This window comes from Protobothrops mucrosquamatus, unplaced genomic scaffold (assembly GCF_001527695.2).
Source record: "Protobothrops mucrosquamatus isolate PMUCROS unplaced genomic scaffold, P.Mucros_1.0 scaffold24, whole genome shotgun sequence".
NCBI classification, from domain to species: Eukaryota; Metazoa; Chordata; class Lepidosauria; order Squamata; family Viperidae; genus Protobothrops; species Protobothrops mucrosquamatus.
In genome coordinates this window covers 1445228-1459751 of record NW_015386409.1, presented here as the reverse complement: position 1 = coordinate 1459751, position 14524 = coordinate 1445228, and the positions used below count along the sequence as shown (strand labels likewise).

General features: G+C 36.8%; 1 protein-coding gene across 1 annotated transcript in view; it reads right to left on the bottom strand.

The window, feature by feature from the left end:
- Positions 1 to 2560: 2560 nt before the first annotated feature.
- The window catches only part of SLC26A8 (solute carrier family 26 member 8), a 40899-nt gene continuing 28935 nt past the window's right edge, over positions 2561 to 14524 (bottom strand). The window contains exons 14-21 of the mRNA XM_029283126.1: positions 12805 to 12911; positions 10011 to 10080; positions 8609 to 8701; positions 8394 to 8528; positions 5421 to 5747; positions 4065 to 4119; positions 3717 to 3910; positions 2561 to 2824 (exon numbers count right to left, since the gene is read on the bottom strand). Of these exons, the coding sequence (XP_029138959.1) occupies positions 2561 to 2824; positions 3717 to 3910; positions 4065 to 4119; positions 5421 to 5747; positions 8394 to 8528; positions 8609 to 8701; positions 10011 to 10080; positions 12805 to 12911 (1245 nt within the window). The remainder of the gene's footprint in view (positions 2825 to 3716; positions 3911 to 4064; positions 4120 to 5420; positions 5748 to 8393; positions 8529 to 8608; positions 8702 to 10010; positions 10081 to 12804; positions 12912 to 14524) is intronic.

The window sequence follows — 14524 nt, the reverse complement described above, 5'->3', positions numbered from 1 at the left end:
GATGACCATTGCTTCATCCCCATGGTCACGTGATCAATATTCAGATGTTTGGCAACTGACTCATATTTATGACATTTGCAGTGTCCCACAGTCATGTGATCTCTTTTGCGACCTTCTGACAAATTTCTTATGTCAATGGAGTCATGGAGAAGCCAGATTCATTTAACAACTGTGTTACTAACTTAACAACTGCAATGATTCACTTAACAACTGTGGCAAGAAAGCTCATAAAATGGGGCAAAACTCACTTAACAGCTGTCTCACTTAGCAACAGAAATTTTAGGCTCAAATAAGTCAAGGGCTATCTGTACACTTCCACATAAGCTTATTGAAAGTTTTCACTCACCCATGTATTCCTGAAAATAAGAACTTCTCAAGAATCTGTGTATAGGGTTCCCCCCAAAGCATATTAATACTGTAGTTTTCCAATTCCTTTCCCTCTTGTAATTCTGATTTGTTGTAAGAGATTGGGAGGTATCCATAGTACCATATGTGATATGTGGAGGGAAGTTGCTAATAAGGATGAATTGATAAAAATAATCTATCCTCTTATCTGAATCAAAGTTCTTTTTTTTATGAATGGAGACTCTTTTAATAGTCGTTTTTACTCCTAAACAGCACTGAAAAAGTGCCTTAGAGAAGCACTGATTTATATAAATATAACTTTGTTATATATCATCCACACTTTTCTTCCATAGCAATATTACTAAAATTAAGTAACTTTATTTCGAAAGGGGCCAACTCTGTTTCTAACACTGTGAAAAGACTGGGAAATTTTCAATGATTGAACAATAATAAAAAGGGGTTCTTATAAAATTGAGACCTGTGTTTGTGAGCTTCCTTTATGTTCCACAGACAGAAAAAAAATCTACCATTAAAAAGTAAATAAGTGACAATGGTCCATTAAATAACCCTTTGAAAAAATGTGTTTAAAAATCTCGGTACTGTTTCTCATATTAAACTGAAAGAATGAGCATACTCCTGGAATAACCCTACAGGCACAATTGTCAAGTAATGCATACAACAATCACAACATAAGAAATCAAATGGATTATGCACATGAGACAGAGGAAGCATTTACTCTATTTTGTTCAGTGTGCTTTAAAGAAGCTTTGAAATACAGCTGTGATGTTCAATAAACTCTCAGCAAGGAATTACTAGAAGCACAATAATTCTTGTATGGTTCTCTAAAAGTATAATACTAAGTGGAGAGGATGTCCTACTGTAATTGTTTCTTAAATACTGGTAGTTTTTATATTGTTTCATTTTAACTGATGTGCAGAAAATTGGATGTGATATGTGCAATAAAAGACCTTTTGTCTTTTGTCACCTTTAAATCCAGCAGAACCTAGTTCATATAATGCCCTAAGCATTATATTGTGGACTTGAAGTCCACAAGTCTTAAAGTTGCCAAGGTTGAGGACCCCTGCCCTAAGCCATACCTTACTTAACCATGGATTACTAAATAAGCAATTATCTAGAATCACACACAAATAAAAAGTCATATTTTATATAATTGGTTTTCACAAATCTCCAGGCTCACATTGCAATGCCATCTCTCAAACCATGCCAGGAGAAGAGTGTGTCGGGATTAAATTTGGTACCAGTTGCCATACCTTGTCCTAACACAGTCACAAGGCCAGCGATTGATGCTGTCCTGACCATTTTAATGTGAAACCAAAGGAAATCAATTGGTGGCTTGTATTGGCTTTGCTTTCTCTCCCTCTAAGTGTCACCTACTAGTAGAAAGCAACAATCAATCCGCCTAAAATATGTAAGTCAGAATTGGGTGATTGTATGTTGGTACATGGAATGTATTCAGTGATCAGTCAAGTTGTTTTACCATCACATTTCAGACCTGGAGGTTATTCATGCTTGTGTTGATTCCATTATTTCTGAATACATATAGCATTCTTCTGGAAGAGCACTAAACCATGTCCAACAAAACACTGGAGTGAAGCAGGAGGGAATGACTGATAACATGTGAGCCTTGTCTAGCGCTGCAAGGTAATGGCAGTGCCAACAGCAAATCTATTTTTATTTTTGCAGCTAGCAGCACCTGGAAGGATTTTTTGTGGATAGCTGTGGAGTTGGAATGGAGTAGCAAAGTTACACTGCCCTCTCTCACCAAGTAGCTAAACTTGGAGTCTAAAATATGGCAGCATTTATACATCCAAAATCTATTATTTAAAGTATTAAAACTGCAACCCATATACAGTTAAGTAAAAAAATTCTTTTGGGAAGATAGAAAGCATACATAGTAAAAAAAAAACCCTCTGAGAGTTAATACATTAATAAATAAATGATTTTCATATTGATAGCTTTATAGTAAATGTCATTCTAATCAAAATATACTTTTTAAAGAAAATATATATTCTTTCAATGAATTATTGGTTATATAAATGTTGCATCACTTTGCAGTAATGTCAATGAAAAAAGGGCTAACCATTTAACCTAGGATATTGCTCCCAGGGGACTGGGAGGAAGAAGACATAGTCCAGATTAACTACATTATATTTTTGCTATTGTTTATTTAGCTAATTTGAATAGATCTCATAATTTACACATCTCTGGAATAATTCCACTTTCCTTCCCATTCTTGATCATCTTCATTGTCCTCAAGGGGAGATGTTTCAATAGGGTGATGAGATGTACCCTCTAAGTCACTCTGGAGAGAAAATGTGCGGAAAAGATCAGATATGGGCTCTTCAATGTACGTTTCACTTGGAACAGTTTTGGGTGTGGCGGCATCTCTGATCCCATTGGACTGCTGACTCCTTCTCTCTGATTGCTTACTTCTCCCAGAGTGGTAACTTCTTATATCCTGAAATGTCCACAAATATATAATGCCTACATATACAGAAATTCACAAAGATACACCAATACACACTCTCACATATCCATGTTTCTTATCCACTAAATTGAATGTTACCAGGATCTATATAGCTGCATTCATGTAGATGCTACAGAACAGCGGTCTCCAACCTTTTTGGCACCAGGAACCTGTTTCATGGAAGACAATTTGTCCATGGACTGCGGGGGGATGGTTTCAATTTTGCTCGTTTGCCCACCGCTCACCTCCAGCTTCATGGCCTGGTTTCTAAGAGTGGCTTGGTATTGGTCCGTGGCCTGAAGGTTAGGGACCTCTGCTTTAGAAGTATTAAATAATCAGGGTTGTATACTGTATATGGGTATCCCTTTACTGTATAAGTGTTTCATTGAATGTGCAACCCTCAGAGTGAGGCTAGCAAAATCAGCCGATTGGCAAAATTAGCACAAGCAATCCTGCTCTGTACATTTAGCTTAAAAGGGACCATCTCAGCTGTGTTGAAGTCCATGGAAGATTCTCGTTGGAGAATTTTTATTGGCTTTTCCTAGGTGCATTGTGTTTTTTTTCTAGAAACACGAGTGTCATACTGGACTGGCAACAGGAGGATAAGAACTATAATCATCATCATTGACATATTTAATCTAGGGATAGAGAGAACCTTGAAAAAGATTATGTAAATGGCAGGAAGAAATCTGAATCATGAATCATGTAGCAGAACAATATAAGTGCTCAGCAGAATCCTAGGGATGAACTAAAAATAATTGCAAATCATCTGTGCTGTGACTACTCCGAGATGCCCCTTGTAAGTATAATACAGCAATAGCTCATAAACGAAGGCTTTCCAGTATTAATCATATGGTACATTTATCATGAACCTTCATTATACCTTTTCATCATCTAAATGTACTTCTGCCATCATGTCCTCAGGAGCTGCATTTTGGGTTTCCACTGGAACAATATCTTCCGACAGAGTGGGCTCCACAGCAAAGAGTATAGCATCATGAAGAGTAGGAAAGAAGCGGGCTTTAGTAACACATTGGTCAAAGAAATCACGATTTTCAAAAGTTTTTATTACAGTGGCTGTGAAATAAAAAGGCAGAAATATTACATGCAGTTGTATGATATTTTTTTTTTTAAAAAAAGAGGGATTTATTTATTTATTTATTTATTTATTTTACAGTTCACGCTATAGCCACAATTGCTGCATATAGGGAATTAATATGCCTATACTCACAATGGCAGGCAGCTATCAGGATTGAGATTCCAATGTTCTGAAAGATATGACAGAGCTATAAAAGGAAGCCATTATATGATAATTATTAATCATTCCACTTTCAGACTGAGACAGTTTGATAACAGAGCTTTTCCAAGCTGATACATAGGGATCAAGTCTGTTACAGTTCCCAACCAGCATAGCCCTATGGCTGGGCAGATTATCAGCCCAAAAATCTGATGATGTTTAAGTTGTGCCCTTTATACTTGGCAGAATTATATAAATTCTTATATCTCTTTGGTAAACAATGTCATGTATGGGATTATCAGCCCAAAATTTTTGCAGATTATCAGCCCAAAAATCTGGTGACGTTTAAGTTGTGCCCTTTATACTTGGGGGCATTATATAAATTCTTATGCCTCTTTGGTAAACAATGTCATGTATGGGATGTCCAGAAATAATGCATCTATCTTACATTTCTAAGGCAAATGTGTTTTTGCTATAACCTAGTTCACTTGGCAAATATATCTCAGGACAGCTTATCTCATAATAACAGCCCAACCCCTCATATTAAATCATTAATATTTATTGATAGTAAAATACAGCAGTTGATTACTAAATATCCATGTAAATCTACTGACAGTTCAAATAGAAGTAGTGTGGGTAAAGTGGTGAAAATGTTTGCTTAACAGTATGTCTTTAAAAAGCAAATATATTTTTCATGAAAACTTGAGGCAGATCTATGTGGTGTAGGTGACTGGCTTCATAACCAGTCTAGCTAGTAGAAGGAATTGGATGTTCCTGTGATTGATTTCATGTGGTGTATTGGGTTATTGATGAGGTAACTAAGACTCAATCAAGGTCAGATATTTTTCTAATCAAAAAGGAATCAATGTAGATCCGTCCTGGACTAGCTACTCAAATTATGTATTAGGTACACATCTGTACTCATATTTGGATAAACTGTACTGTGTACTTCCTGCATGAAATGTATCACAACTTTTGCTTTATGCTGACATGGGTTTTATACAGAATTTTATACTCTGTGATATCTAAACAGGAAAATTCATTCCACTGTGAGGCTTCTATTTTGTAGAGAAAATAAACCAATTGAAATTCATGTCAGAAGGTTGGCTAATGTTGAAAACCAGGTTTACAAAAATAACCACAACAAGAAGAAAGGAAGAAAACACTCTTATTTATGTTTTCCTGTTATTCGTATATATATATATATATTAATTTCCTTTTTCTTTTAATCTCAGATGAATGCTTTTTGCTTAAGCTATAATAGTTTTTTACCTTTATAATAGTAGTAAGCAATTAATGAAAATCAAAGTTTTAGGTTAATGAAATTATAAAACAATACAACAGACTTACCTCCCGTAATAAACAAGAAGCTTGTAAATCAACAAAGTGCACCATGCTAAAGTCTAAAATAATAGTGTGAATCCTATGCATTGCATACTCTGAGTCCAGTGTATACAACTGAGTTGTAGATCTTGTTAAACGAGGGTCTGATGAAAACCACATTTTATTCAGATCTGTCTCCCTCTTTGCAAAGCTATATGCCCTTTCTCTTGCTGGAGATTGGAAGTATTGTATATCAGAAGGGTCTCTTGTCCAACGTACCAAGGCCAAAGAAGAAGCAGAGAATGATTCATTAGCAGTATGAACTCGCTTTAGAAGTTTCTCTCTATAGGGTACCTAGAATTCAAGAGAGATAGAAATTCTAGAAGCGAATAGGGTGACACTGAAAGCTATTTTATATTTCCTATTGCTCTTTACAGACTCATCATTTTCATATGCTTAAACTTTGGGCCACTTTCAATTTAATGTCATATTTATCATTTCACTTACAAGAATTCTCAGAGTTCTCCCTTAGATATTGGAGGAAGGGTCTTGATTTTGGTGATTTCCTTATCACCAAGAAGAAATATTGGTGACAGGAAGGTTAAGAAAAAAAAAGTGAAATAGTAAGGGGCAAGATGGGAAGGATTATTTGAAGTCTTTCCAGTCCTCTGCCATGCCAAGATCACATGAAGTGTTAATACCACTTTACAATGCCTTGGTAAGGCCACACTTGGAATACTGCATCCAGTTTGGGTCACCACGATGTAAAAAAGATGTTGAGACTCTAGAAAGAGTACAGAGAAGAGCAACAAAGATGATTAGGGGAATGGAGGCTAAAGCATATAAGGAACGGTTGCTGGAATTGGGTATGTCTAGTTTAATGAAGAGAAGGACGAGGGGGGACATGATAGCAGTGTTCCAATATCTCGGGCTGCCACAAAGAAGAGGGACTCAAGCCATTTTCCAAAGCGCCTGAAGGAAGGACAAGAAGCAACAGATAGAAACTAATCAAGGAGAGAAGCAACCTAAAACTAAGGAGAAATTTCCTGACAGTTAGAACAATTAACCAGTGGAACAACCTGCCTCCAGAAGCGGTGAATGCTCCAACACTGGAAGTTTTTACGAAGAGACTGGACAGCCATTTGTCCGAAATGGTATAGGATTACCTGCCTGAGCAGGGGGTTGGACTTGATGACCTCCAAGGTCCCTTCCAACTACTACTACTACTACTACTACTACTACTACTACTACTACTACTACTACTACTACTACTATGTTCCTGATTGGAGAAAGGATTTACAGGAGCCATTGAGTGATCCATACTAATTCCATTCTACTGAGAAATAATTTTTAGAAGTGGCAGGGAAGGTCTTTTGCCTGCTGGTCCATCCCTGCCAGACTACTAAAGTTATGATCTTCCTTTCACATTCCACATACCATGGAAAAGTGGGTAGGTTTGCTTTGGAGATCATTAGCAAAATCACACTTTAAGCAATGTATGAGTTATTCTATGGAGGAAAAGGTAGGCTAGCTTCATTTTTCATATTCCCTACATAGATGGAGGGAAGGAGGGAAAGAGGAAGGAAGGGTCAGAATTAGTTGGGGGTTTGAATGTGCTCTGTTTGAATTGTTTTAACATGTATGGGGGGAGAGGGGAAGATAAGGGTTGGGTGCCCTATTAATGCTTAGAGCAGTTGGTGCTAAAATGCTACAGAGTGCCCAACTTCTCTTTCCAGGGGTGTGTGGTGAGGATACTGGGGGGTTCCCAGTCCCAGGTCTTCAGGGCCTTGTTTTAAAGGATGGGGCTATTATTGGGGATTGGGGGGGTGTTAATCCATAACATTATGGTGGTATTGGTCAGGAGGAGATATAGTGGAGCTGCCCTCAGGGACAGCTGCCCTCTGCAACTCAGGTCTTTGATCTCAATCCTAATGCCTTATCAGTGGACTGTCAGCGGTCCTGGCCTCTGGCTACTGGTACTGAATACCACGTTAGTCTGTATTAAGGCCTCCCTCATCCATGAATTGATTGTTGATAAAAGAGTCAACCTGGCATATATTACGTCATCTTGTGCACCAGTTGTGCCTGTTCCTGGATTGGCAGGCCCTGCTTACAGACTTCAGACTTCTCCAGCTCATTCTACTACTTACATTATTCATGACCTAGTCACCTCCAGATTGGGCTACTGCAGTGTACTCTATATGGGGCTGCCTTTGAAGAGTATCCAAAAGCTTCAGCTGGTAGAGAATGTAGCACCAGGGACAATTATTGCACTCCTAGAATAGCACATCTTACACCTCTGTCTCATGAGCTGCATTGGTTGCCGGTTTGCTTCCAGATCCAAATCAAGGGGCTGGTTTTAAATTTTAAAGCCCTTCGTGGCATGGGACTGGCCTATCTGAGGAACCACATCTCCCCAATTACATCAACCTACCCCATTAAATCTGGCAGAGAAGAACTGCTGCGGGTATCATCAGCTAGGGACCTATCTTTAGTGGATCCCAGGAGATGCGCCTTCCCTACTGTTGCAATCGACTTATGGTTGTTCTCCCCAAGATTGTATTAGATTAGCTCCATCCCTTTTGACATTCTATAAGTCATGTTATCAGGCTTGGGATTCCTAGGGAACTGGAGATATGGTTAGATGGCTCCATCGCTGGGGTGACCATTTTATTCTCTCTCCTTTTTTAAAGTTTGTATATTTGTTTTTATAATATTTATCTTTTTAATGTGGATTGTTAGAATTTTATACCTGTTGTTTTATATTTGCTGCTTTATTTGACTGTTGTACACCACCTACGGTCACTTTTTGTGACATGGGCAGCTATACAAATTTGATAAGTAAATAAATTAAAAAAACTATTTTACAGCCTATGGCTGAAGGCTGTATGTGTAAGAAAATGTAAGAAAGTTGAAAGCATTTTCCTCAGTGCTGTTTGTCTAAGAATCAATAAAGGTCTTGAATAAACATGTGCATGCACACAAAGAAATGCCTCTGACCCTGGGTATCGGCTCAGGTGGATCACAAATACAGGCGCAGTTTAAATCTTTGCTCTGTCCTTTCACACTGGACATACTGATTGAGATCAAGGCTCGCATCTCATTTTCATCCAGAGGCACTGCCTTCATATCCATCTGAAACAGAGAGAGGGTTAGACTGCTGTTTTTGGGTGTGCAGAGCTTCCGAGCTACTTCATTGGGAGTGGATAATTTACCTTTTTCAAAATGTACTTTTTGAAATGTTTCATGTTTGCAAATGAGATAGAAGCACAGCACTGGAATATTTTCACACCCTGAATCTCTATGGCCTAAAAAGCAAACAAAATAAACCTCTTTAGATGCAGAGCCTCTTCAAAATATTACCAAATGGTGTGGATGCTTTTTGGAATTCCAACCAATAGTGTGTATTCTCAAGCTTTTTTATTTGATTATTGAACATAATGGATATCATCTTATTAGGCACAAGAGAGCAATTTGACTAAGGATATGTGCTTGGAAACACACACAGAGAGACCCATACACAAACACACACAAACACTCTTGTCCCTGCTAGGGAAAAAACAACAATGAAATTATGAACTGCTGACTCTAGAAATTCTCTAATATAATTTTATTACAGAAAGAGAAAGATAATATTTTAACAAGTATCTTAACAGGTATTTTAAGATTTAAGTATGTAACTATTTTAACAGTTTTATTGAAATTATTTGCTAATGAAATAGCAAAAGCAATAGCACTTTCCTTATATACCACTTCACAGTACTTTACAGCCCTCTCTAAGTGGTTTACAGAATCAGCATATTACCCCCAACAATCTGGGTCCTCATTTTATCGATCTCGGAAGGGTGGAAGGCTGAGTCAACCTTGAGCCTTGAAATGGAAGTTTGTATAGAAAATCAATTTGCACTTTTAACATAATCTAATACCAGGTACATTTAGGTACATAAAACAGCACTTATATAATGCATAAATCAAATACAATTAATATAATTAGCATTAATAAAATATATTTTCATGGCTGATATTAGGTTAAGAAGTTGATGGGAAGTTGTGCGCATTACAACCATTAATTATAGTCTGTTAGGATTATGTTTTTTCAGTATGGTTGCCAGAATGCCAATGATTTTGCTTTATGAAAGTTGTCATTTCTTTACCATTCATAATCCTGATAATTATATATAATGCCCTAATAAAATAGGAGTCAGGGCTCAGTTAGTGGCTAAAAAACTCCAATTTAGCTTGATGGACTTATCTGAATGGCAGAGCTGGAATGCAGAGAATATACACAAACATTTGTCATAAGTGAACATTGTGAACTATGGAGATAACAGGAAATCCATGTCTTGACTTCAAATCATGCAAAAGGTTTACAATGCACCTGGGTATACAGTAAATTCTAAGCTACTTTTCCTGCTCACTCAGAGGCTGTCAAGTATTATGGGTATCATTTGATGAAATGCAGTTAAAATAGTTTCTAATCATGTTCATCACTGTCTCAGGGTGAGCCTGACACAATCATTTCTGAAATTAATTTATCTGGACTTGTCAGCTGTTGCTATGCTGGTGATGGAAAATGATTATAGCAAAAAAAAAGCACATATTTTATCTCCCTCTTACCTCACTGTAGTCAGAGAATCTGCGATAAATATTTGTGTTTGGAATCTGACCTAATGTCATCATCTTCATTCTGAAACAAAGTATAAATTGGATCTACTTTCTCTTTAGAAATATAATAAACCCAATGGATCAAAATTTGCCAACCTATTTTTCCCCGGAAATATGTCCAAAATATTTTTCTTAGAGAAAAAGGAGAAACAATGATGAACACAAATTGTGTGTATATATATAATGTTATAATCATCTAGATGAAGTGTACACTTCTTTGTATTATATTTCCCACTTTTATATTTATATCAATGAAAAAAAGCTCATTTTATGAAATATAAAGAAGACTTGCTATTGCAGAAAAGATATATATATTGTTGTTGGTTTGACACTGAAAGCTTCTGCATTAGGTTACTAGCATTCACTGGTGTTCATTATTTCTTTTAAAGATCTGCATATCGTACAAGAAACTTGACAAACAATGATGTATGGGACTGCTTAGTACCCTTGTTGCTACATGCTGTTTTGATACTTGTTCCAAATACAGTAATTTGCCACAAAGTATAATAATCCTGCAGCTAATTATTCTAACAAATGAGAATGGAGTAGAAATTGGGAACTGGGTCAGATACATGTAGGACTGCCCTGGCAAGTTCTGTGGACTCATCGGTGCAATATCACTTCACTTGATCTTGAAACTATCCCTCTGTTGATGTAAGCTAGGATTGCATTAGCTTTTTTTGGCAGCTGCAGGATACCGCTGGCTCATACTTAAATGGTGGTCTACTAGAATACCTAGATTACAGTTGCTACTGTTAAGCCAGATACTGCCTATTCTTATATCTGTGCATTTGGTTTTTCTCGCCTATGTATAGACCCTTATTTTTCTCACCACTCTATTGCATTTTGTTGGCTAGGGCCCAGTGTTCAAGTCTGTCAAGTGATGCATATATAATAAAAATGCAGCATATATTTTTAATACGATATAGAATTCTGGTAATGGGAGGAATTTAAAGTCTCATTAACAGATGAGACTTTGTTCCAAAGTTCCCCCAGTAAATGGTTCTTGTTATAGGCTGCCATCAATCAGCCCCAACACCATCTAGCTTTCCAAACAGGAACTTTTTGTTCTTTCAACCAAGAGTTTCTTCTAGAAAAACAGGACTAAAAATACATTGAAACTTCCTGCCCAAACACCAGAAAAACAAAACGTAACAAAACTTGTGTAAGTAGTCCTCGATTTACGACTGGTCGTTTATCACTGTTTGAAGTTCTGACAGCCATGGAATGGGTGCATTATAGCCGGTAAACAATCTCCAGCCCTCATAAATGGTTGTGCTGCTCCCCCCCAATCATGTGATCGCATGTCAGGAGGGTCAACATTACAACCCTCTGGACATGCAGTGTTCTGCAGTGATGTGACGGCTATTCACAATGCTTTCTGCAATGTTTCCAACAAAAAAATGCCCATTCATATGAATGGGTTTGCTTAATAACCACTATGTTTGCTTAACAACCACCACAAAAAAGACTGGAAAATTACTTTTGGTTATGTGGGTGCCTCAATTTACAACTGTAACGACTTACGGCCAGCTTTCTGGATATGATTGTAAGTCGAGGACTACCTGTATCTGTTCTGAAATACACAGACTTCCATATGGGTTATGTTTTAATGAGAAATGTACTTATTTACCCAACAGACCCAGAATTCTAGGTATGAAAAAGGAACATATTGGAAAAAGAAAATATAGGGAAAGCACTGGAAGGCAGCAATCATCAGTTAAAGGAGTCTCTTATTACCACCTGGAATAAGGTTTTAGGTTTTATTATATGTTCAGAGTTCATTATAGAGAGGGCAGCTGAAGAAAGAGAGTCTGAGCATCCTACTTAGATGCTGTTTCCTTTTTATTTGTTCTCTGATTTCTCAATTTCATAGAATGCAAAGGATAAGGGAAAGCCAGCATTTTGGAGCAGATGTCTCTTGCAATATCTAATCAAGCAAAAGGCTCCATCTCAAATGTCCTGACGATAGTGAGCAAATCAGAAAGGATCCAGCAGTTAAAGCAACCCACCTAACAACTTTGGTGGAAAGATACAAGCACAGTCTAGCTTTTACAGCTCTAGTTTTATATAAATGGGATTATACAGGACACATTTTTGGGGAAGGCAAGGTCTTTTAACATAAAATAAAATAGCTTAGAGCAAATATGCTAATTATTTCTGGGATAATGTTTGGTATAAATTCCATCTATTTTTCATATAGCCACAGAGCAGAGAGAGAGAAAGAACAGGTGTTAGAAGAAGGGCATGAAATGTAAGAAAGGATTCAGGGGAAAAAAAAAACAAGGATACTATCTTCTCAACTTCCTAGTGTTATAGAGCAAAATCAGATATTAACATAAGTTACTATCAAGTCATTATATTGAATTATTAATGTCAGTTTTTCAAATATGTTTTCAAACATGCAAGATTTTCAAGGAAGTATGTGTTAGTATATAAACCAATATAAGAGGTCTCTCTTAAAACCATTTGGATAAAATATGGGACAGGAATGGCACGGGGCAACTAATATTACCCCATCTGATGAAAGAGATCCAGAATTAGAACATTTCCAACAGATGGCAGATTATTATTTGCTTGATGACGGAGGGGAAACTTCATTAAGTATTTGGTTTTATTACAAAGTTATTGTTATTGTCAAATATTTTTTCTTAAAGTTCAAGTCAGCTTACAGTAGAAGGATCAGAAAGCATTAACATTAGAACTTGTCATGTGGAGTAGGACAATAATATGGTAGGAGAAATACCTGTGCGCTCTGACACTTATTATAAAAAAGGCAAATCCCAAAGAAACTCCTAAGCCAATATCCAGACCAAGGCAGAGGACAACTAGAAAGGTCACAATCCAAATTCCCTTTAAAAGATGAAAACAGGAACATTATTATTAATAATTTAGCAATCATAATTTAAATACCCATAACCAGTGCTTTTTTTGTTAAAAAAAAAAAAGGTGCCGGAACTCACACACATCATACAGCCCGCCTTGCCTACCCTACAAGGTTCCATCCAAAAAAGGTGCCGGAACTCCATTCTGGGCGTTCTATGAGAAAAAAAGCCCCGCCCATAACCTTAAAGCAAAATACTTTGTTAGTATGATAAAGACCTTGCAGTTTAACTGTAACAGTTATTCTAAGAAGGATTATAACTTGTACCACAATACACATAGACAGCTCCAAACAAAATACAGTATGTATCACATTAAGAGAAGCCAAATTATATACATATTTTAAAAAGAGGCAAGGAAATCTACAAAACATAGCCCAAGGAAAATACTCTCCTTATTCACCCTGACCTCTCTAGCACTCCCGGGAAGCATCATAGCTTTGGAACTTAAGTTTGTATCTTTTTTTTTTCTCAGAAGGTGAACATATTTCTAAACAGAGCATTGTGCTACTGTGCCCAGATGTTTTATGGGCTCTATGTGAGATGTAGAGATATTAATGAGAATATACCATGCTAAATGTCCATTAACTGGTTTTTAAAAGTTAAAGCAGTATCAAAAAATTAAGATAGGGCAGGGAGCCTTGTGACTCTCAAGACAGATGTCTCATGGACACCATTGGGAACATATTCTTAAGGAGTACTTTCCACTGCAGTTCTGCTCCACTAAAGCATGCCTCAGAGACTAGAGCATTCACATGTAGGCACAGGGTCCTTTTGATTAGCCAGAACTTGGTTTATCCTGCTAGATGAATAGTGTTATCTGTACAATAAATACTCTCACAATTTCTGTGTTGGATATAAGAGGTTCTGGGATTTTATTTCCAGTGGCTTCAGTATAAGCAATGGTCACTCGTGAAGTTAAAGCTTAGTGGTAAAAAGCAAAAAGCATTTTGCTCATAGCTAATGTTCTAATTCATTTATTTGGTATCACTTTCTAGGAGATCAGGAAGAACTGATATGGAGACAGTTTTTGTTAAGACAGCTCTTTGCTATCACTGGAGTATTTTGGTCAAGGCTATGATGAATAGAACTAGGAAGTAGATCTCATGAAGTTGTGAGATCCACCAACTTCCTCAATGGGGATGCTATCTTATTAAGCAAGGCTAACAACTAAGGCTGGAGATTCAAAAAGTTGAAGAAATTCTGCTCAAATTAATGCTACAATGATATTGCAGTGGTCAAAACTACTGTGTGTTGCAGTCTCAATATGCAATGGGTCTTAATTGAAATACAAAAATGTCAACAATTAACCTAAAAATCAAGGATGTATCTTCCAATAGCTATTGAGCCTAGAGCTGTCTCAGTAAGCTGGAATCTTCAGATAGATTTCAGACTTAAATTTTAAGTATTAATACACATATTGTAATATCCTCTACAAACATACTTAAAATATTTATCATTGAAGAAAGTACACAGTGAAAAACCAATTAACCTGCTCTCCTTTGGTACCACAATTTTGATCTAATCTGGGGCACCTGAAAGGTTTTTCTTTTCTTCTTCCTACTTCTGTCTTTATAAAACTGT